Genomic DNA, 23234 nt, shown 5'->3' with positions numbered 1-23234 from the left:
CAGCTCTGCTGGCCTCTGTGATGGCTTCACACTAAGTCAGCCCCTCCTGTGAGGTCAGAATGACTCCCAAGAGTTCCAGTTCCCTACACCTACACCTACATCGGCTACCCTTAGAGAAAGAGCGTGCCTTTTCCCTAATTTTCCCAGCAAAATCCCAGGGCCGATTCTGATAGCCTCAGTTAGGACCACATACATACCTATAGCTGAATCGACCACTGTTGGTTGTCAGGGGATGTGGAATTCTCCGGTTGGCCAGACCTGTATCAAGTTGTCGATCCCCGAAGGCAAGGGATGTGTTAGCCTCCAGAAGCTCCCTGCATGGAGTGGGAGAAGGCTGGTCAGGGAAAATCCAGGTGCTCTTATCAGAAGAGGGATGGCTGCTGAGGAAGCAAGAGCAAAAGGTGTTCTGCTCAAGTAGGAGGATCGCACAGATCATCTGGGCCTTGTCGAAATGCACATTTTGACTGGGGGTGGGCTGTGAGTCCGCATTTCCTTTTTTAAAAAAGATTTTATCTATTTATTTGGGAGAGAGGGCGTGTGTGCACAAGGAGGGGAGGGGCAGAGGGAGAGGCAGACTCCCCCCTGAGCAGAGAGCCCAGTGCGGGGCTCGATCCCAGGATGCTGAGATCATGACCTGAGCCGAAGGCAGACGCTTGACCGACTGAGCCACCCAGGTGTGCTGACTCTGCATGTCCAACAGCTCCTCTGTGATGCTGCTGCTGGTCTCACACTGTCACACACGGTAGCCACGTGCTCTGTTACATTTCTAAGCTCACTTCAAGCCACTGGATCACCAGGCCTCTTCAGTCCCTTCCTGCAGAGAGGGCCTAGGCTGTGTAACCTCCTCCCTCATCCTCTCCTTGCCCTCATCCATCCCATGGCCCCCAAACCCACCCAAACAGCAGCGCCATCTATTAGGGAACCAACTCATCAACGTGTTGCAGACTCAGCTGCCAAGTCCCAAGTCATTCCTGGGGACACTGTCCGTTGTGATCTTCGGGAACCTTTATAGGCGGAGCTGCATAATAAATTCTCGTTTGAATTTAGTGCTCACAAAATATTTGTTTCTGTTGACAAATTGCTGTGCTCCCTGGAATTTTATGGTGACAATGTACAAATTCCCATTTTTACTTTGCCCATAAAGAAGCTGAGAGAGAAATCTAGTAGGCAGTAGCAGTGGCACCCTGGGCTTCTGGTTCAATACTCTTTCCTTTCTAAATGGGGTAGCATAACTCTTTTTGAGTCTTGAAGCACTCTGGATATGGTCTAATATTACAGACTCCCTCAATTCTTTGTGGAAGTCAGTACTTCTTTGGAACATTCTTTTTTTTTTTTTTAAGACTTTATTGGGTGCCTGGGTGACTCGGTTGGTTAAGCAACTGCCTTCAGCTCAGGTCACAATCCTGGAGTCCCAGGATCAAGTCCCACATCGGGCTCCCTGCTCAGCAGGGAGTCTGCTTCTCCCTCTGACCCTCTCCCCTCTCATGCTCTCTCTCTCTCTCAAATAAATAAATAAAAATCTAAAAAAAAATAAAGATTTTATTTATTTATTTGAGAGGGAGTGAGAGAGCGGGAGGAGGAGCAGAGAGGGAGGGAAAGGAAGGGGGAAAGAATCTCAAGCAGACTCTTTGCTGAGCATGACCCTGATGCAGGGCTCAGTCTCACGACCCTGAGATCATGACCTGAGCTAAAACCAAGAGTCAGATACTTAACCAACTGAGCCACCCAGGCGCCCCTTTGGAACATTCTTGACTTTCCCCAAATCTTGATTGGAATCCTCCCCATTCTTCAAAACCCAACTTGTTATCCTGCTGCTCGATTATTATAAACAGGTTGCTTTTTCTATGAACATGTTAACATATATGTGTTAGTGGCAGAACCCCGATGTATTCATTTTATAGAAATGGCTTGATATTATATATCTTTTGAAGTTTGCTTTTTTTAAGTCAATAAGTATCTTGGCAATCTTTGCATGGCTTTGACTGTCTTTGCCAATCTGTAACAGCTTCTTTGTATGTGACTTTGGAACATAATTCTGTATATTTAGTCTTCCCTATTCAACTCAGTCCCTGGAGCCGGAACCACATCCTGATGCTTTTACTGTAGACTGATTACAGGCTCTGGGCATTCATTTATTCACTAATTATAATTTATGCTCCTACTATGTGCCAGGGAGATGCTAAGCCAAGTGCTGAGGGCCACAGCCATGAGTAGGACCAGCCTCTGCTATGCTGCAATGATGGAAAGGTTGTCTGTCTGCACTGTTGCATTCCACAGCTTCGAGCCACAGGTGGCCATTGAGCACCCGAAACTGGCGAATCCTAGAGGAGATGAGCTATACCTGTAACGTACACATTGGGATTAGAAGACTTAGTGTGCGAAACACAAGTATAAGGTGTCTCATTGATACTTTTTTAAACTTTAAAATTTATTTATTTATTTTTTAAATTTTTATTTTTTATTTTATTTTATTTTTTTTAGATTTTATTTATTTATTTGACGGAGATAGAGACAGCCAGCGAGAGAGGGAACACAAGCAGGGGGAGTGGGAGAGGAAGAAGCAGGCTCCCAGCGGAGGAGCCCGATGTGGGGCTCGATCCCATCACGCCCTGAGCCGAAGGCAGTCGTTTAACCGCTGTGCCACCCAGGCGCCCCTATTTTTATTTTTAAGTAGGCTCTCAGTCCAATGTGGGGCTTGAACTCTTGACCCCAAGATCAAGGGTCACACACTCTACTGACTGAGCCAACCAGGCAACCCTCATTGATAATTTTTATATTGATTCCATGTTAATAATTTTTGACATGTTCAGGAAAATAAATGCATCTTAAAATTAATTCACTTGTTTCTTTTTACCTGGAAAAATACGGCTATAGAAATTTTTTAATTACATACATGGCTTTCATTACGTTTCCAGGTCTGGTGGTCACAAAAATGAGCATGTCTGAGGTCATGTCACGCCAAGCAGTGGAACAATTCTCCTGGTTTAAGGGGACAGTCACATTTTATGCAAATTTGACTTCTGCCAGTACATAACTTTTTAAAAATCATATTTTATTGTGCAAAAATTGAACTAACGGGAACTCCCTATTTTAAAAAATTAACTTCTTGGGGCACCTGGGTGGCTCAGTTGGTTAAGCATCTTACTCTTGAGCTCAGCTCAAGTCTTGATGTCAGGGTTGGGAGTTCAAGCCCCCATTGGGCTCTAGGCCTACTTAAAATAAAATAAAATTAAATTAAAATTAAAAGTTAACTTCTGCAGTGTTGCTGTTATCTCTAAGCTTGTGGGTCAGAGGAATTGTATCTGTGTTTGCTTTATCCTCCACGTTTGCTAGTTAGCAGAATTGGTTATGGTTAACATTTCTGTAGGGCTTGCTGTGCCGGGAACCTTTACATTTATCAACTCGTTCAGTGCTCACCACCACCCTGTGCGGTAGAACCCCACCGTCCTTTCTCAGAGGTGGCCTCGGATCATGCATCAACATGAGGGTGGCAGAGTCCCGTTGCTCAGGACCCCGAGGCCATCTCAAATATGTAAATTGCTGGTATAAATGATACTCAGTAGGAGCTCAGAGAAGCAGAAGGAGCTGCCCCGCATCACACAGCAGTGTTCTTCCCAGAATGCTCTTCTATAATCAAAAAATACGAAATGTAATACGATTGTATGCCATACAGAACCACACGATATGCTGTCTTATTTCCAGAACCGTGAGACACATTTATCATAAGTCAAAGAGAGGTGTTTTAAATACATACAAGTACATTATAAAGCCGTGATTAATTGTGATAATTTTTCAAATTAATGAGCCAGCACTCTGGGGGTCTGAAGCAGTTCCTTATTTTATTCACAACAGGCAAATGAAGCAGAGACCGCTTAAGTCTTGAAGTGGTAAATTGTTGCCAATTCCCACACAGACGGACAGAAACATCCTTGTGAATAAAAAGAATCTTTTTTAACAAAGTAACTCCCCAAAGCCTAGGAATATGGATTTTTTTTCTTAAACCACAAACATGTGTTTATTTTAACAAGATAAGTGTAACTGAGTTCTAACCGCTTTGGAGGAGAATTACAATGGTGTAGAGCTGAGGAAGACAATTACTCTCTCATGGGGCTGCTTAGGGCTCATCTCAGCAAATACACATGAGCATTTTGAGAGAAGAAATAAAACATTTCGGCCACTTTTGCAATTAAGTTTTGACTGATCTGATAAATGTGTTTTCTTTAAGTATCTTTAAAATTCGTGAACCCATCGGTAATATCTGTCAGCTTTACCTCCAAAATGTCCCTCCTGAATCTGTCCGTTGCTTACCTCCCCGGTGGCCACCACCCCGGGGCCTGGCCACCATCTTCTCATGCCTTCACTCCCGCAGTGAATGGGGTTCCCTGCCCTGCTTCCTAGAGTCCACACTCCACCCAGCAGCCATTATTTGAAATGCAAATGAATTCCATCATTTTCTTGCTTAAAACTTTCCATGGTTTCTCATCATCTTTAGAATCAAATCCAGATTCCCCACTGGCTGTAAAAGATATGGCAGCCTAGTCCCAAGCCACACTCCTCTTGCCTGCCTGTGACCTCCAGCCACACCGGCCTCCTTTCAGTACCTTGTTCTCTCCAAGCACGTTCCAGCCGCAGGGCCTTTGCACTTGCTGTTACCTCTGCCTGGAACGCTCTTCCCTCACTGTGTTACATGACTGGCTCCTTTGTGCCACTGGGGTCCCAGGTCTGACGTCACCTCCTCAGAGAAGTCTTCCCTAATCACCCTGTCTAAAAAAGCCCTGCACTGTTGTTTCCTATCACATCCTTTATAATTGTCCTCACACTTTTCACTAACTAAATTTATCTTGTTATGTATTTGTTTACCTGTTTGTTGTCTGGGTCTCCCGTTCGTCTCCAGGGTGAGCTCCATAACGGCATGAACTCGCTTATCTTATTCATGGTTTAGAAGGGGGCTCTGGGGCGCCTGGGTGGCTCAGTCAGTTGAGCGCCTGCCTTTGGCTCAGGTCAGGTTCCAGGATCCTGGGATCGAGCCCCGCATCAGGTTCCCTGCTTAGCAGAGAGTCTGCTTCTCCCTCTGCTGCCACTCACCCTGCTTGTGCTCGCTCGCTCTCTCTGTCAGATAAATGAATAAAACCTTAAAAAAAAGAAAGAAATAAAATAGAAGAGTGCTCAATAAGTATTTGCTGAGTAAACTAAAGAATGAATGACCAAATAAACTTATGAGAGAAAGAAGGAAGAAAGAAAGAGAGGGAGGAAGGGAGGAAGGAAACTATTATAAGGCAGTTATAAATGATACAAGGAAGACGATGCCTTGACTACTATGTAGCTGGGTTGTTTGAGCCGTATGACGTGACCTCATCTTGGTCGTTGACTATAAAATGGTCATTTATTATATAATAATGGTATAGTTTCACTTTACTGTTTGCTCTGAGTCCCACACTGTGCTAAGTATTTCCCCGCCTACATGTTTTCTCATCCTTCCAACACCCTGCAAGTGTGTTGTATTATTATTATCCCCACTTTGCTGATGAGGAACTGAGACTGGGGAGCAGGGCGAGTGATGGGTGAGGTGTTGGTGGGGTGGAGGGGTCAAACGTCAGCTCAAGGCTTTCTGATCCCAGCACCCGTGGTGCCTACCACCCATTCTGCTCCAAGGCTCTGCATGTTGAGTTTTGATGATCCTCATGATTTATTCTCTGAATAAACTCCCCATTGCAGGGGTCCTTGGTAGCATGACTATGACAGCTTGTCAACTCTGTGTGGGTATGTGGCGGACATGGACGTGGGGAAGCCCAGGGGTGGCAAGGGTGGAGTGAGTGGGCTTGGCAGGGGCAGTGGGTCAGGGGGTGGGGGGAGACAGGGTAGGGGAGAGGGAGCCAGCCTGAGGGCAGGGGGCCTGGAACCCAGCATCCAAGACTCCTCTGTGTGGAGCTCGGGGCAAGCAGGCTCACTTACCTTCTCTGTGATGCAGGATGGGGTGCATGAAGTCCAAATTCCTCCAGGACAGAGGCAAGGTCTCAAAAAATGAGCCCAGCACCAACCCACACAACCCTGTGTATGTGCCAGATCCCACGTCTACCAGCAAGCGGGTGAGTGGGGGAAGAAAGGGGGTTTCGGCAGCCTGAGGGGCTGCCCCATGCTGTCCCAAATTGCCCTAACAGCTTCCTGTTTTTCCAACGGTCAGCAAGGTGTGTTTGGGGTGACACGGAGCTGACCCGTCACCAGCAATGCCCTAACTCTCTGGAATACACCTGCACCAAGGACCTGGGACAATGACGTCACTCCTCCTTGTCCAGCTGCCCAGGCCTTGGCCCCTCCACCCGGGCTCCAGGGACCAGGTCCTGGTGGGCATGGCAGAGGCCCCAAGCCTGGGCAGTAGCACAAGCAGCGCTGACAGTAGCCAGTGACCTGACCAGTAACAACAGCAGTTGAAGTAGTGATAGTAAGGATAGTATCAGTGCTGTAACAATAACCATAATAACAATTGTAACAGCAAGACCAGTGGAGTTTAATGGCAAGGGCAGATGCAGGAAATAAAAGAAGTGGTCATACTCGTAGAGGTGTTTGCTTACTTATCCTCTGCTTATACAGGGCTCATGACGAACCCTGCACTGTCCTAAGTGCTGTATGGTTATCAATACCTAGTGGCCTCACAGTAACCCTAGGTCTTGATTTTTACTATACAGGTGAGACACCGAGCTTAATAACTTGCCGAAGGCCGTACGGGTAATAGGGGGTCGAGGCAGGATTCAAACTTGGGCCATGCATGCTCCCAAGTACCAGTGGTTGGAGCAGGAGAAACAGGCAGAAGCCAAATGCTAACGAGGAGCAGTAGTCAGGGCAGTACTAGTGGTGGTAATGGGAGCAATAGTTGCCATGGCAGTCGGGCCACTACTCCTGTAGTCATGAGAGTGATGGAAGAGTGGCTGTAACAGTAACAGTGCTGTCAACAATAACAGAACCAGGAGTGGTGGTGACGGTACTATAGCTACAGGAATGGCTGTACCGATCTTACCGTTCTTGGAACACCTACTGTGTTCTAGGCACTGGGGTCAGGTGCTTCCACATTATTAGTCCTCACCAAAAGCTGTGAGGCAGGAGTTATGCCACTTGAAAGCCCCTGTGACTAAGGCTCAAAGAGGTGAAATGCCTCCCAGGGGCCACACAGCTGGGAACAGCAGAGCTGGGTCTTTCCAGTCCTGAGGCTGGGGTGCTCTCTACTCTGGAATCCTGCAGTCCGTGCTGTAATCTGAAGTCATCTAGGGAAGCACGGCCTCTGCTTGCTGCCTCCAGAGGCAGGGGTGCTCTCTCTTTCCTGGGGCAGGCCCTTAGAAAGTTCTTCCTCAGATTGAAGGGAGGCCTGTTGTCTCATAATTAACTCCTTGTTCCCAAACCTAACCCTTAGCCCCACACCAAATACATCCATTCCCTTTGCCCCATGACAACTAGCAGAGAATAAAGCAAACATCTTATCCCAACCCACCCATTCCTTCCAAATCATCTTTCACGCATGGGTTCCTGGCCTCTCTCCATTCTGCTTGCCCTTCTCCAGGCCTGATGTCTAGAACAGGGCTAATTCTGGGAATGTGGCAAGGGGGGTGGAGATAGTGGAATACACCTCCCTCCCTCTGACACTTGACATCCTGATCTTGAGATTTAATGATCTTCCCACACCAGTGATGTCCTGAACTGACATCCTAAACCCTAAGTCACTCCTAGATCTGTTCTCTCTCCTAACCTGTGTGGCCCTGGGCCCTTTCTGCGGTTCAGGCTCCAGGTTCTCCGAGGCCCTCTAGCTTGGCACCAGTGGGAAGCAGAGGATTTTCTCCTACCAGTTTCTGGTCTCCTGAGCATCAAGTTTATGGGATGCTATTATTGGCCGTGTGTCGTTCTCCTGCAGGGCATTAGTTCAGTGGTAAGTTGGTAAGTGTTCCTCCAGAGAGAGGGTTCCCAAGCCAAATCAGTTTACAAAGCACTGGGCAGAACAGGCTCCTTCCCTGTGGGGGTCCTCAGAGCTTTATGACTCTTCACGGGCTTTGTGGATCTCCCCAAGGAAAGATACACCTCTCCTTGTTTCCCACACCTGTTTCTCTAAGTTTACTTAAGCATGCGACACGCAAACACATTCCCCTTGAAAAGAAAAATCACAAATGGCAGTGAAATCTACAGTTTCTTCTGACCGATGTCCCCCTCCCCAGAGGTATCCCACCTCTCCCCAGAGGCATCAACTGTTGTCAATTGGTGTGGACCCTTGCACACCTTTTTCCAAGAATTTACACTCACACACATTCATACTTAGGATGTGTGTACGTGTTCTCTGTACATGGATTGTGTTTCTCATTCTGAAGAACAAGCTTTTTTCACTCAACAGTGTGTCTTTAAGGCCTAGTTGAGCCAGGAATGAAGTTCCGTGTCGCTGAGGGGTTTCGAGCCCCACCGTGTAGGTGTCAGAGCCCCTCTGGATGAACACTTAGGGTCCTTCCTGTACGTGATGGAGCCTTGATGCGTGGGACACATTGGTAGACCTACAGCTTCTTCAAGCATATCTTAGAAAACACTGATCTGGACCAACCCCCTCACCATATGTCAAGGGGGGGGGGAACAAGCCAGGATCCCCCAGTATGTCCAAGGCCAAGGCCACAACCCAAGAGACCTGGGTCTTTGCGGTGCCTCTCATGTGCTGTGTGACCTCACGTATGTCCCCAGCCCTCTCAGATCCTCCTCCCATGGCACACAGGCCTGGGATGAGATACTCTGGGGTATCCTTTTTGACACAGACCTTCTGGGGCTCCCCACACACAGATTCAGCCCCTTCTCCCCTTTCTTCCCCACAGCGTCCTGACAACAGCAACAACATCCCACCAGGGTCCACGGATGGTAAGTATTTGGCAAACGCGTGTGGTGGAGTCTTGTGTCATGGAGAGGGTTAGGTTAGGGGCTCAGTCAGAGCTTAAGGCAAAAATCCCAAACTGTCAAAACTGCCCTTGCAAATCCTTTACATCACTCCCAAAGCACTTTGTACGGCTATTTCATTTCTATTACACTGTCTACCAATGTGAACAATACACCTTTAGCTTTAAACTCTAGATCGCATGCCGCATGGCAAGATCCTTCCTTATACCGTGAGACAGACATGTCGAAGGGTCCAGGGCTGGGTGCCAGTTGTTGGGATGGGAAACATCCAGGGCCGTGGTGGCGCTCAGATAAAGCCTCACCATCCTGTGTGTCTCTCTCCCAGCAGGTCCTGATGACATCATTGTGATTGCCCTGTATGATTATGAGGCCATTCACCATGAAGACCTCAGTTTCCAGAAGGGAGATCAGATGGTGGTCCTGGAAGAGTGAGTCCCTATCCCAATCCTAAGACATAGCTACCTGCAGTACTCAATCATGCTCTCTTTTGTGTTTCAATAAAGAACCTGATAGACTATTTTATACTAGGGGGTAAATGGCTGATAAGAATCATAATAGAGGAGGAACGATTTGCTGTTAACCTGGACGAGAGCCACAACAAAGGCGCTCGTGTACTTACTAGCAGTGCACATGCAGGCAACAATGAACAGGTGAAAGGGCTTTCTCAGGGAGGTCTTCCTTGGGCTCCTGTAACTAAGCTACGGGTTTATCTAGGGACCAGACCCTGCACAGGTACCTTTGTATTCAGAAATCTCTGGATCTCTGAGTTTGCCACCTCTGGTCCCCTATAGTCTTCACCACCAGCGTAGTGTCACTGTGTGCTGGGCCTCAGGAATGGGAGTGGTTCTACTTGGTCAGACCACTCCCTGTGGCTCTTGGCCCACAATGAGTCCACCACGGGCACAGGGCCCCATACCCTAAGTATGGACCCCTGCAAGGCCAGGGGAAGAGTGGGGCCAGAGACCTAGGGCTGCAGGGCTGTGAATGCAGGGACCGGGCTTGATTCTAGACCCTTGGATGCACAGTGGGGCTGTTGTAAAGATCCATGCCCTAACGACAGAGTGCAGGCTGGGGGCCAGGACCGTGGTAACCCTGCCCCTTACCCTGTCTGCTTCCTGGGGTTGGGAGGGTATTCTAGGCCAAGGCTGGGGGGTCCAGGAGGACCAGGGGATTCCCAATTCTTCCTGACTCCTTTGTTCCCTCCTGTCCTCAGGTCTGGGGAGTGGTGGAAGGCTCGATCCCTGGCCACCCGGAAAGAAGGCTACATCCCAAGCAACTACGTCGCCCGAGTTGACTCTCTGGAGACAGAGGAGTAAGTGTTCCATTTTTCCTGCCCTACCGAAGGAAGTCCGAGCAAAATCGGGTTTGTTCCTGCCTCGGGCTTTTGCACTCACTGTCTCCCTTGCATGACACACTCTTCCTAGGGGTCTGTCCCTGCCTGGCTCCTTCCCGCCCTTCACGTCTCCTAGGGGCCTTCCTCCACCGCCCTGTCTAAGGCAGATCCCCTCCCGGACTGTGTCTCTCATGGAGACCTGTTTTGTTCCCTCCTGAACACTTCTGGCTAGCAGGAACAATCTTGTTTCTCACGTTCATGGCCTGCCTCCCCCACTAGTGGGGAGCATTTGAGGACGGGGAGCTTGTGTATCTGCCAGTGCCTCCTCAGCACAGGCTGGCATGCAGTAGGTGCTCAATACATATTTGTGGACTGAAGTATGCGGCCGTGCCGAAGAGGGTCTCTGGCGAGGCGAGCCCGCCTGCACCTGGCTGGCCATCCCCGCTTTGGTTCATTCAGTAAGTGAATGACGTGCCTGCACGTCCCCAAGCCCCAGACGGGGGCCTGCAAGGATGCATCAGACACAGCCCCCCTCAGAGAGCTCCCTGCAGCCCAGCGGGCTAGGCTGCAGGCTCTTCTCTGTGTCTGGCTTGACTCTGAAAACATAAACAGTTACACGGCATTCATGCATCCATGCCATCATCCAACAGACATTTGTGGCCATCCGGCAACCCCGTTCCAGGGACACTGGGTGCCTCAGACAGGGCTCCTCCCTGGAGATGTTCACAGCGTGGTGGGCAAGACTGGCGAGTGAAACGGTGGCCATGCTATGGGGCGACCACAGACCCCAATCACAACCAGCCATTCAGAAAGTTAAGAAATGGCGGTCCCTCTGGTTTTCTCTCTTTTGCCGCCTCCCTCTGGCTTGATAGTGTTGAGGGTTTGAAATGCTGACCTATTAGAAATTAAAATGTTTGGGCTTTCCCCATCTGAGAGTCATGCCCTTCTCAGTGCACATGAAACCTCTTTGCTGCGCGAAGTCTCCCTTCTGTGGCCGTGAGGAAGGGCTTTCTCCTACCGCTGACCCCCTGTCCTGGACCACCCCCCAGCACACCCCTTAACTGCTGCAGGCAGGGCTCGGTTCCTTCTCACTCCTTCTAGGCTTTCTCTTGGGGCATCCAGTGCTCTGCTCCCAGACTCCGGGATCTGAACACTCACAGCACACCTGCACCTCCCCCCCCAGCCGTCTAGAGGAGGCACCGGCTGGCAGTACTCCTCGAGGGCAACATACCTGCCAAGTGGAAAAGGCGGGGCGCAGACAACATATGTGACGGGTTATCGTTTGTGAACAAAGGGGATACCCTAAATGGCGGATCTCGGTCTTGAGTGCACCAGCATCACCCGGAGGGCTGGCTAAACTACTGGTTTCTGGGCCCTGCTCCTCAACTGTCTGATTCAGAATTTGCATTTCTAACAAGGTCTCAGGTGAGGCTGATGCTGCTGGCTCGGGGACTCACCTTGAGAACCACTGACCTAAATAGACACATCGGGCTTGCCGAGGGCACTCCCGCGTTCTTGCGTCTGCATCAAGAAACGGCCAAGGGACGGTGCGTTTGGGGAGAGCAGTCCAGGCATTGGGAAGTACGGGGGGAATCTTACTTCCTCCCCGTCCTTGAAACAGACAATACTTTGAATGTTTCAAAATGCAAATGGTGGGGAAGGAGATAGAATAAAGTGAAAAATCTTCCTTTCACCCTGTCCCCAACCAGCAACTTCCCCTCCCCAGAAGCAACCCATTGCTTATGAGTCTTCCCAAATGCTTTCTACTTGTGTAAGAAAATACACATACCTCCCTTTACTTTACACCAGGGGCCAATACCACACACGCCGTCCCACACAGTCCTTGTTCAGGTGCAGTGTTCATCACGTAAATGCCCTACCATCCCCTATTAGTGGTCACTGGTTCGCTTCCCGTGCTGGGCTATAGTGACTCTCCTTGTGTATCTGTCATAAGTTCCCAGGGGTGGGATTGCCAGGGAGACAGCTCTTACCATACACCCTGCTACATCGCTTGAATGTTTCACCATAGCACGAGTCAGTTCACAAATGAAAGCAAAGAAAGCAGGCGGTCAGTTTCCCATGGTGACAAAGAGTGTGGGCTCCAGAGTTAGACCGCCTGGACTTGAATCCTGCCTCCACCACTTCTCAGCTGTATGACGCCAGTCAAGTAACTTGCTCTCTCCGTTCCTCAGTTTTCTCATCTATAAAATGGGGGTAATAAGGGCTATGATTCCATACAGTTGTTGGGTGGATAACGAGAATTTCATGAATGTTAGCTGACTTTCTCCCCCAGTTGATGCAGAGGAAACAGAGGCCCAGAGAGGGAAAGCGACTTGCTCAAAGTCACACAGCAGATTTGTGGCAGGTGCAAGGCCTGCTAACCTCGAGTCTGGGATGCTTTCCATTACAGTGCACGAACCACTCCTCACCCTGCTGAGGGTAGGAATGGATTTGGCTGCTGCTGCTGCTGCTGCTTGGACTTTTCCACTCAATATCCCAAATATCCAGGGAGAAAAATGAAAAGATCGAAGGATACGGCCCCAAGTATAAAATTATTTGAAACTCACATTTTCACTTGAAAATTCATGTTGACTTTATATTCAACTTTGCACACACAGAAGAAGATACATTGTAAAGTTTACAAAGCTCAGGCCCCCACTCACATGGACCTTTGAGACCCTGAGAAGATGCTCATTTGCACCTGTGAAACTGGTGAAAGCAAGACTTGACCACAGTTGGTTAAGACTGCTGTGTCTTCCCAGTCAGTGTTTCTGTCCATCACCATATCCTGCACATTGGGTGGCATTGGAATGACCCATGGGCATTTTGTATTTGTAATACTGTATTCTTTTCTTTAAAAAAAAAAGGGTGTCTTTGGGGTTTTTTTTGTTTTTAAAGTTTTTTGGGGGAATCTTTCTTTTGGTATTATTTTTCTTAAAGAAAGCTCCCCGAACTGCGTAAGTTTCCAACTCAGCAAACTGGATTCACTCCTGGCAAATGTCTGTTTTTATATCAAAAGAATGGTTCTTCTTCCCAAAAGAATCTTGTGCGAAAGTTGATGCTGCAGGAAGCCAGGGACAGGACCCCTTCCCCAGAGTTTACACACCACTCCCGCCCCTTTCCACCAGGTGGTTCTTCAAGGGCATCAGCAGGAAGGATGCAGAGCGTCAACTCCTGGCCCCAGGCAACGTGCTGGGCTCCTTCATGATCCGGGACAGCGAGACCACCAAAGGTGACACGCCGGCCCTCCCCACCCTGCCCCACCCTGCAGGCATGACTGGCCACCACTCTCCCTCTGCAAATGCCCCGGGAGGGCTGAGCGCCTCACCCAGCCCACCAGACTGCCAAGTTTTCTCCTGCCCTTTGCTTGAGCCTGGTTCAGGTCTTCTCAGCCTCTGTAGTTCCTGGGTGGGTCTCTGGACGGAGGTCCAAGCAGTCGTGGACCCCGAAAAACAATCTTTCTGTTGAAGCTTGACCTTCACGAGCTTGCATTACTTAAAATACCCATCACAATACATCTTGTCCACAACCCTGATTCCCCCTCCCTCCATAAGGTAGGGGTAGACCAGGCCGCAGGAAGAGCCTCAAGCCAGCCGCCTCGGAGACTCTCCTTACATTGGCTCTTTTGACGTTTTTGGAAGTTTTGATGTTGGTGAACTGCTTGAAATTCCTGTGCTGTGAGGGGGGCTTTCTGCTGGGTCGGTGCCGGGGAAGGAAGAACAGTACCCAAAAACATCACATAGCTCAAACTGGCATCTGTTGAGGCTAATTTCCCCAAAAGAATGGATGTCAACAAGGAGCCTCGTGATTTCAGACTTCACACGTGGAGTGCACCTTTACTAATATGTTTAGTCTCAAAGCTGCATGGTTCAGATTAAGCAATTCAATCGTTCAAAGTGTGACCCGACAGTTTTGGGGATATCCACCAAAGGCATCTGCGTGGCCTTCTCCTCTACCCCTAGATATCTGAATTGATCAAGCCCGAACCATGGTAGGATAAGGCCACTCACCATCATGGTTTCAGGCCAGTGAATATTTAGGTTTTATTTCCTCCCACCCAGTAAGTCCCCTTCAAGCCTCAGGGCAAGGGAAATAGGACAAAAAAGGCAAAGCTGTACACAGTCCCCAGCTTCTCCTCTCCAGCTGCTCCCAGGACATCTGGGGGATTGATTGAGCTGGTCCCTCGCACAGATAGGGGCAGGGAAGCCAAAGAAACCACCCCAGCCCTGCAGGGCATGAATGCAAGTCTGGTTCGCTCTCACAGCTCCCCCCAGGCGGAGGACCCTAGGGGCGGGTTTAGACAGTTGAATAAAACTGGCACCATGAGAGCCCTGAATCCCATCCTGCTGCTTCTTGGATTCTACCCCACCCTCATCTAGTATCAGTCAAGCCAGCCTTACCTTGGCCGCACAGAGTGGCAAAGAGCGGGGCCCGGGCCTCGGTCTGCTTGCCTATAGACTGATGGTGATCTAAAACCTTGACCTTGTGGGGTTATTCATTCACTGCCAGGAATAACATAATGCCTTATATTCATATAATTACAATCCATTTTCGTGACTGTCATTCATAGTCACTCACAGTTTATTTGGACGAAGTTCTTAGAACAGTGGCTGGCATTATCTGGTCACTGGTTATACGTGCAACAGTTTAAGCCTCCTCAAAATCCAATGACATAGTACACACAATGCATGGAGAGCGGACTGAGAGACAGAGAGGCTAATAGTGGGCCCAAGGGCGGACAGCTTGCAGACAGCAGAAGCATGGTCAGGGACTGAAAGACTTAACGTGTTTCTGGTCTATGGGATGTCATGCATGTTAGGTTCCTATCACTGCTGTCACAGATTACCACAAACTTCGTGGCTTAGAACAAGACGAATGTATCATCTTATAGTTCTGGAGGTCAGAAGTCTGAAATTGGTCTCTCTAGGCTCAAGTGAAGGTGTCCGAAGGGCTGGTTCCTTCTAGGGGCTTCCGGAAATAATCTGATTCCTTGCCTTTGTCAGCTTCTAGAGGCCACCAGCATTCCTTGGCTCATGGCCCCTTTCTCACACCCCTCCAACCTTGTGTTTCCATCTTCACCTATCCTACTATTGACTTTGACCTTCCCACCTCCTCTTATAAGGACCCTGTGATTCCATCAGGCCCACCTGGACAACCACGATAATCTCCCCATCTCCAGATCCTTAACGGGATCACAGCCCCCAAGTCCCTTTAACCTAACAAAGTCATAGGTGCCAGTGATTAGGACATGGACATCTTGGGGGGCTGTTATTCAGGCTACCACGACACCTAATGTTGACATTTACGTTTCGATGTCTACATTTCAAGAGTCAGACTGCCTTTTATTGTTGTTGTGAATCCTTTTTCCCCCCCTCTGGCTTCATTTTATTTTATTTATTTTTTTTATTTTTTATGTTGTGAATCTTTTTGTTTGCTGTTTCTGAGTACCCTATTTACCAATCTGATGTGGTGTCTTGGCTTCTGTGATAGATGATAGATGATAAAGACAATGAGGTGTTCACATCCCGAGTGCTTTACAGCGTTACTTCTTTTAATCATCAGGCAATGTGACGAGGTACGGAGGTGTGATGACCAGTCCCATTTTACAGATGAGGAAGCCGAGGCACAGAGCAGGGACATGGTCCCTTGTTCAGGGTCTCACAGCTGGACATGGAGGAGGCTGGACGAGAACCGAGACAGCCTGATCCCACAGCCCACTCTTCCCCGGTACTCTGCTGCCCTGGTGCCCGCACGGTGCCCACGGTGACCTTGCATCGGTGCCAGGAGCGGGCGTCAGGGTGCTAACAAGAGGTGGCAGGGCTCCGAGATCCCACTCCTGAGAGGTTTTTCTCTGGCCCTCGCAGGAAGCTACTCTTTGTCTGTGCGAGACTATGACCCCCAGCTCAGGGACGCGGTGAAACATTACAAGATTCGGACCCTGGACAGCGGCGGCTTCTACATCTCCCCGCGGAGCACCTTCGGCACGCTGCAGGAGCTGGTGGCCCACTACAAGAGTGAGTCCTGCCCGGGGCTGCATCCCAGCCAGGTGGACCCGTCCCCCGGGAATCCTCGTGAAGGGTGTGCTGCAGCCTTCAAGGCCTGCTGAGCTCTTCCTGACCCTCCCCAGACAAACAGGTGCTTTGACTCTCGGGAAGTCTCAGGCCTGTTGAGAAGGAGAGTGGAAGGAACATCTCATCGTGCTCTGTGCTCTTGTCCCTGGTGGTGGTGACCCACTGGGACACGGGCCACAGGCAGTGGACAGGGCAGGGAGGCTTCCGAGGGGAAGCCTCTGACTGGCTGCCCTCCACTGACCAGGGGCTCTGTTCCAGAGGGGAGTGATGGACTCTGCCAGAAGCTGACAGTGCCCTGCGTGTCCTCCAAGCCCCAGAAACCATGGGAGAAAGATGCCTGGGAGATCCCCCGGGAATCCCTCAAGCTGGAGAAGAAACTTGGAGCCGGGCAGTTTGGGGAAGTCTGGATGGGTAAGGACCCAAGGACAGAGGGTGGAGGGAGGGCGGAATGAGGGAGGTCACTGCTTCCAGGAACAGCCGGAGGCAAAGTGGGGATGCCACCCAGGGTGGAAGGGGAGATTTGAATAATAACAGTAAAGGAGCAATTCCTCTGATAGCAACCACATTGTCCTGCTATGCAAACACTGATTTGCCTTTGAGGCCAGGCTTGTTGGGGTCCAAATCTCCCTTCTGGGAAGGAGCAGTCCTGGATGAGGAATCTCTTCCCCCTTCCTCATATGGAGCTGGGACAGTCCACCAGTTCGGGGTTGAGATCATCAGAGGCCTCTTAGGATGATGAAAACTAAGAGTGGGGAAATGTAGTTTAGAGATTTTCAGGTAAGTTCCATGTTGGCAACTGATAAGCAAGCTGCTCTGAGCACCCATGATGTGCCCAGCACCATGCTAGGGCACTGTGGGGCACCGAAGAGGCATGCGCCGCCCCACCTTCCTGCCCCTAATAACTTGAGAACAGCAATGCCTGCTTTGCACAATGTGGGGTAGATGCGATGCCTGGCCCCGTGCCTGGTGCACTCCACCACGTTCCAAGTGGGAGCGAAGACGACTTAGAGAGATGCAAACAATTCAGCCAGAAAAAGTAAGTTTAAAATCCACACATTTCAACTACATTTACTGAGACCCTGCTGTGTGCCAGGCATTGAATAAGAGAATGTGGCAGAGAAAGTAGAGAGAAGAATGTAAAATGGATCTGAGTGAGAAGGTTGGAAAACTAAAAATATTATATAAGGCCTTAGACTCTCACTACAGAAAGACCTCAAATCTAGAGTCGAGCTTCCTGGGAGCCAAGGCAAAAATGGAAACACAAGTAATGATGAGATTTACAAGATCAACAAGATGAGGCAGGGGTGGGAAGGGTTGAGTCCCTGCGGTGGGAGGGGGAGCTGGGGGCTTGAGACTGATTGATACGCAGATTGATTGGTGCACCAAAGGCAAGGGGGAGTTTGGTGGATGAGGAAGCTGGCAAGGTGGGCGAGGTCAAATCCTGCAGGGCTTGGGGACCATGATGAGATTGGTCATTTAATTGGGAGCAATGTTGTGATTAAAGCCTTTTAAGCGAAGATGGGGTGTGTGTGTAAGTGACAAAGCAAAGGCGGTGTGTATGTGTGTACGCAAGTAGCCATCTGAGTGATGTTTTGAGGTTATTCTTGAATCCCTCCGACAGTCCTTGAAAGGCAGAGCCGATCATTTCCACTTTGCAGATGAGAAAACCACAGTTCAGAGAGGTTAAGTGACTTGCCCAAGGGCACATAGCTAGGAAGCGGGGAGCCAGCCTTCTAACTCACATCTTTCTGAGACCAAAGCCCATGTCTCCCTCCCCCTCTCCGTGGGCTGAGATGAGCAGGGAAGGCGTTCTGTAGGAGGCAGCTCTGCAGCCGGGCCTCCCAGGGCCGTGGGGAAGGAGTAGTGGGTTCTGACCACCTTTCCTGTTCCCTCTCCTCCTCCAGCCACCTACAACAAGCACACCAAGGTGGCCGTGAAGACGATGAAGCCAGGGAGCATGTCCGTGGAGGCCTTCCTGGCGGAGGCCAACCTCATGAAGACTCTCCAGCATGACAAGCTGGTGAAGCTGCATGCGGTGGTCACAGAGGAGCCCATCTACATCATCACCGAGTTCATGGCCAAAGGTGCTTGCTGCGCTCTGGGCGCTGGGGATGCAGGCCGTCGCTCATACTGGTCAATTGCACACTCAAAGGTGACGCTGACATGGTTCTTGCCCTCCAGGTGCCCCCGTCTGGCCAGGAGCTCTTCTGACAAGTGCTCACTGAACTTGATAGGCAATGGCTCAAGCCCTCCTGGTTAATGGGGTGAAACCATTCAAGGGGATGCCAGGAGAAGGGGAGCTCAGGGGGCTACAGGAGAGGGGAGTGGAGCCAGAACCCCTCTGGGTGATAGTAGAAGAGGCTTATGGGTTCACGGTGAGGCTTTGAGGCTGGGGGCAGCTCCCTGCTTCACCGGCAGTCTTCCCGGTCTGGACCAATGCTCTGGAAAAGAGAGTTGGCAAAGCATTCCTTCCAGGCTGACCCCACCCCGCCTGCCCATGATCCAAGATTTCCCGGAGACTTTTTTTTTTAGGCCACCACTTCACCACCGTCTTCAATCCTTGCCCCTTTGTCGATAAACAGAAACATCTCACACAACCTCATTGGGAGTGATTTTGAAATCTCAGAACGCTTTTCATTTTCTAAATACACAATAACGCCAGCTTGGGGAAAGCACGCCACCACCACCCCCGTCCCGTCCCGTCCCGTCCCGTCCCGTCCCGTCCCATCATCCGGGCTCAGAAAACTCTCTCAGTCAAAGAAATTGTGATTGACCACCCCCCACCCCCCAGTAAACACAAAGTCATTTTTAAGACACTCAAATTCTAGTTCGCAAACACTAGGAGTGGTAAATAAATATTTTTATTTAAATCCACGACTATGAGCAATTTCAACCATACACCGAAGGAGCGCGAGTACTGAGTACTGAGTAGCACGGGTTGCTTCCCCTTCCCCCACAGGGAGCCTGCTGGACTACCTGAAGAGCGCGGAGGGCAGCAAGCAGCCTTTGCCCAAGCTCATCGACTTCTCAGCTCAGGTGAGAGTCTAAGGGGGCCGGGCGGGGGCGGGGGCAGGAATTCATTGACTTCTTTCACACCGGTTTGTTGGACACATGCCCTAATAGTGCCAGCAATAGTAGCTGACATGCGCTCAGCGCTCCGTGTGAACCTACGGTTGACCCGCGAGCAACCTGAGTTTGGACTGTGCTGGGTCCATTTAGAAGCAGATTCTTTTTCATAAATAGAGTACAGTGCTGTAAATGTATTTTCTCTTTCTTAGGATTTCCTTAATAACATTTTCTCTTCTCTAGCTGACTCTATTGTAAAAATACAGGGTGTAATACATATAACCTACAAAACGCGTATTAATCCATTGTTTACGGCAGTGGTGCGGCTTTGGGTCAACAGTAGGCTCTTAGTAGTTCAGTTTTGGGGGAGACAGAGGTTGTATGTCGGGTTTTGGCTGTGCAGGAGTCCTAACCCTAGCCTTGTTTAAGAGTCAGCTGTACACTTTTTGTACGTGTCTTGCAGATACTAACTCATTCGGTCCTCACATCAACTTTAGAGAGTGGGATTTCTATTATCTATTCTTTTATTTTATTTATTTATTTGAGAGGGAGAGCACACGAGAGAGAGCACACGAGGTGGGGAAGGGGCAGAGGGAGAGGGAGAGGACGAAGCCAACTCCCCACTGAGCACAGAGCCAACCAACCAGGGACTCAGTCCCAGGACCCCAGGATCAGACCTGAGCTGGAGGCAGACGCTTTTTTTTTTTTTTAAGACTCTATTTATTTATTTGACAGAGAGAGACAGCCAATGAGAGAAGGAACACAAGCAGGGGGAGTGGGAGAGGAAGAAGCAGGCTCCCAGTGGAGGAGCCTGATGTGGGGCTCGATCCCAGAACGCTGGGATCACGCCCTGAGCCGAAGGCAGACGCTTAACGACTGCACCACCCAGGTGCTCCTTTATTATCTATTCCAAAGCTTAATAGCTTGAAACAACAACCGTTTATTATTTCTAGTGATGCTGTGCGTTGACTGGGGTTGGCCGGGTGGCCCTTCTGCTCCCCGTGGTGAGACTGAGGTCAGTCTTGTGGAGGCATTCCGCTGAGAGCTTGCCTGGGGCTAGAATATCCGGCCTGGGGACTCATCCTCTGGGATCTCTCTCCCTGGGGGCTCATCCTCTGGGATCTCTCTCCCGTGGCCCCTCATCACTCAGGAGTCCGGCCAGGGCTTCTTTATGGCACGGTGGCTAGGTTCCAGGAGGGAGTGTCCAAGGGGCCAAGCCCTAATGTGCCAGCACTTGTGAGTCCTCTGTTCCCATCATGCTTGCTACTTTCATTGGCCAAAGTATGGCCCATGGCCCAGCCCAGGCTCAGTGTGGGAGGGGGCTGAACGAGGGCATGAATCCCAGGAGGCACAGTCCATTGGGGGCCACCAATGTCACAGGCCACAGACAGGTTATCCCATTTTACAGAATAGGAAAGTAAGGCATCGAGAAGCAGTTGAGTACAGATGGGGAAACTGAGGCCCAGTGAGGTGAAGTAGCTTGCCTAAATTACTGGGTTGATTTGGGGGGGATACAGCAGTGAATGAAATAGAGAGTAATTCTGTCCTCCCAGAGTCAATAGGCATTAGACAACTGAATTTCTAAGAGAGCCATTGCCCGAGTGGTCCTGGCTCAGAGCTGAAGGATGCAGTCAGTATCCAGCAAAATAAATAATGTGCACAAACCACAGCAACACTTCGGAAAATCCCATTTTCTCTCTTATCTTCCCTTCACTCTCTGCAGCTCCTCCTACCCCCAGCTTGAGTGCTTTTTGCTTCTGCTCTCTCTCATTCCCTCCTCTGTGGGAAAACAGGGGAGGAAAGGGATGCTGTGGGAGGACGTGGCTGGAGCATTTAGCCTGGTCCAGAAGCAACCCAAGAAGGCTTCCCGGAGGAAATGGCTTCTGGGCTGAAACCGGAAGGATGAGTGGAAGTTAGGCAGCTGAATTGGAAAGAGGAGGATATTCTAGATGGAAGAAACAGCCTGTGCCAAAGCCCATGGCGTAAAGCAAAAGATCTGGGCCTGGTCAGCTGGTACCTGGGGCTGGCAAAGCCGAAGCAGGTGTGGTTTGCAGCCTGAAGGGTGTTAAGGGAGACCTGCCCAGGGCCTAGGGCCGGGCCTTCTGGAGTTCCCTAAGGCAGAACTCATTTGAGTATGCAAATCCCAGGAGAGGGGGGATGTCCAGAGATATTAAAAAAAAAAAAAAAAAAAGGCCTTAAATGTTGGAGACTGGAATGCCAGAGGCATATGGAAATCAAGGCCTGGCATTTTCACTTTAATGGGCCCTGTCCCTAGGGAAACAATAGTCTGGCCTATAACTAACTTATAAACATCAAACTGCCAGAAATCTTGTTGGGGGAGAGTCAGCCTGGGCAAATGCCACCCTCCCTGCTTCACAGATGGGAAAACAGAAACCCAGGGAGGGAAAGAGATTCCTGACCCTTGTGTGTCCAGGAGCAGAGAGCCCAGGGAAAGGAAGAAGACAACCTGGGACCAGGTCTTCACCTCCAGTCCTAGAAAGTCAGACAGTGCAGTAAAACGTGCCTCGTCCCCTGGTCGTATGGGCCTCAGACCTGCTACAGGCCTCAGTGTCTTCATTTGTCAAAGGAGGGAATTAGACCACATCTGTGCTTTCCGAGTTCAAAAGCCTTTTGGAGGGGCCCCTGGGTGGCTCAGTCATTAAGCGTCTGCCTTTGGCTCAGGTCATGATCCCAGCGTTCTGGAATCAAGCCCCGCATCGGGCTCCCTGCTCAGCGGGAAGCCTGCTTCTCCCTCTCCCCACTTCCCCTGCTTGTGTTCCCTCTCTCGCTGCCTCTCTCTCTCTGTCAAATAAATAGATAACATCTTAAAAAAAAAAAAAAAGGCAAAAGCCTTTTGGAAAGCCCTAATTCTTTTGGTCAAATGAAATCTTATACAGTAGCTGAATATTTTAAAATAGGTCAAAACAGAGCTGCTCGGATCGAAGAGGGTGCCCTTTGCTTTGCAACCCCCCCCCACCCCCGCCAGCAACCCCTAGGAATCAGTAGGATTCAGTCTGAAGAGCCCAGATTAGGCCCATCCAGCTCTGATTCTGTGGCTCCCTGATGCTCTCAGAAGGAAACCCAAATTTTTGTTTTTATTTTTTTCAAACCTAAGTTTTAATGCCCAACATCATGGCGGCCTGCTTGGTGGTCATGAAATGTCACCAATTCATCAACCCCTAGTTCTTAGACCAACCCTGAGCCCAGTGAACCTCTCCATTATTCATTCAACCCTTGAGAAGCAACACTGTGTAAGCATCTGGGCTTAGGAGTCACACAGAGTTTTGGTTTTGACCCCAGCTCTGCCTGTGTTGCTTTGAGCCAGTTGCTTAACCTCTCTGAACACCACCTTCCTCAACAGGGAGCATGAAGAGCCATGACCGAGCGAATACTTAGGTGACAGACACTGTTCTACACCCTTGACGTAGGCTTAGAGGATTAATCCTCACCTGACCCCGCAGAAGCAGGTTCTATCCTTGTCCTCATTTTACAAAGAAAAGGAAGGCACTGAGGAGTGCAGCAGCTTGCTTGAGTTCCCAGAGCTGTGGGGCTCAGGCTGAGCCGGTCCAACTCCAGAGTACCTCCAGAGTTCCTTAGCAGTATCGTCTGCTGTCTCCTAAATTGGGTTAATCCCACCTGCCCCACTGAGTGCACGCGAAAATCAGTAACATGAACGTCTGCCTGTGGGTACTGAAAAAATGGTAACTAGCAGCATTAGAGCCCGCTCTGCCAAATCCAAGGCCAAAACTGCAGGTAGAGGGATGGATCCGCGCACAGGCTGTGAGCAGGGCTGCTGGAGGTCCACTCCTGGTCTCCGCTTGGACCAGTTACTTATTTCTCCAGAATTCAGCTTT

The 23234-nt window shown here is 50.0% G+C and overlaps 1 protein-coding gene across 2 annotated transcripts in view; it reads left to right on the top strand.

Annotated features, from left to right (window-relative positions):
• The window catches only part of HCK (HCK proto-oncogene, Src family tyrosine kinase), a 37747-nt gene that overhangs the window by 8853 nt on the left and 5660 nt on the right, over positions 1-23234 (top strand). Inside the window, exons 2-10 of one of the 2 annotated variants that reach the window (XM_026503255.4) lie at positions 5969-6086; positions 8832-8874; positions 9239-9338; positions 10124-10222; positions 13372-13475; positions 16108-16257; positions 16573-16725; positions 18219-18398; positions 19274-19350. In XM_026503255.4, coding sequence (XP_026359040.1) covers positions 5970-6086; positions 8832-8874; positions 9239-9338; positions 10124-10222; positions 13372-13475; positions 16108-16257; positions 16573-16725; positions 18219-18398; positions 19274-19350 — 1023 coding nt within the window. In that variant the 5' untranslated portion in view covers position 5969. Of the gene's footprint in view, positions 1-5968; positions 6087-8831; positions 8875-9235; positions 9339-10123; positions 10223-13371; positions 13476-16107; positions 16258-16572; positions 16726-18218; positions 18399-19273; positions 19351-23234 lie in introns of both variants that reach the window. The other variant, XM_026503254.4, reaches the window with a different exon arrangement.

The sequence above is a fragment of the Ursus arctos genome, unplaced genomic scaffold (genome assembly GCF_023065955.2).
Source record: "Ursus arctos isolate Adak ecotype North America unplaced genomic scaffold, UrsArc2.0 scaffold_16, whole genome shotgun sequence".
Classification (NCBI taxonomy): Eukaryota; Metazoa; Chordata; class Mammalia; order Carnivora; family Ursidae; genus Ursus; species Ursus arctos.
This window is presented reverse-complemented; position numbering and strand designations above follow the sequence as displayed.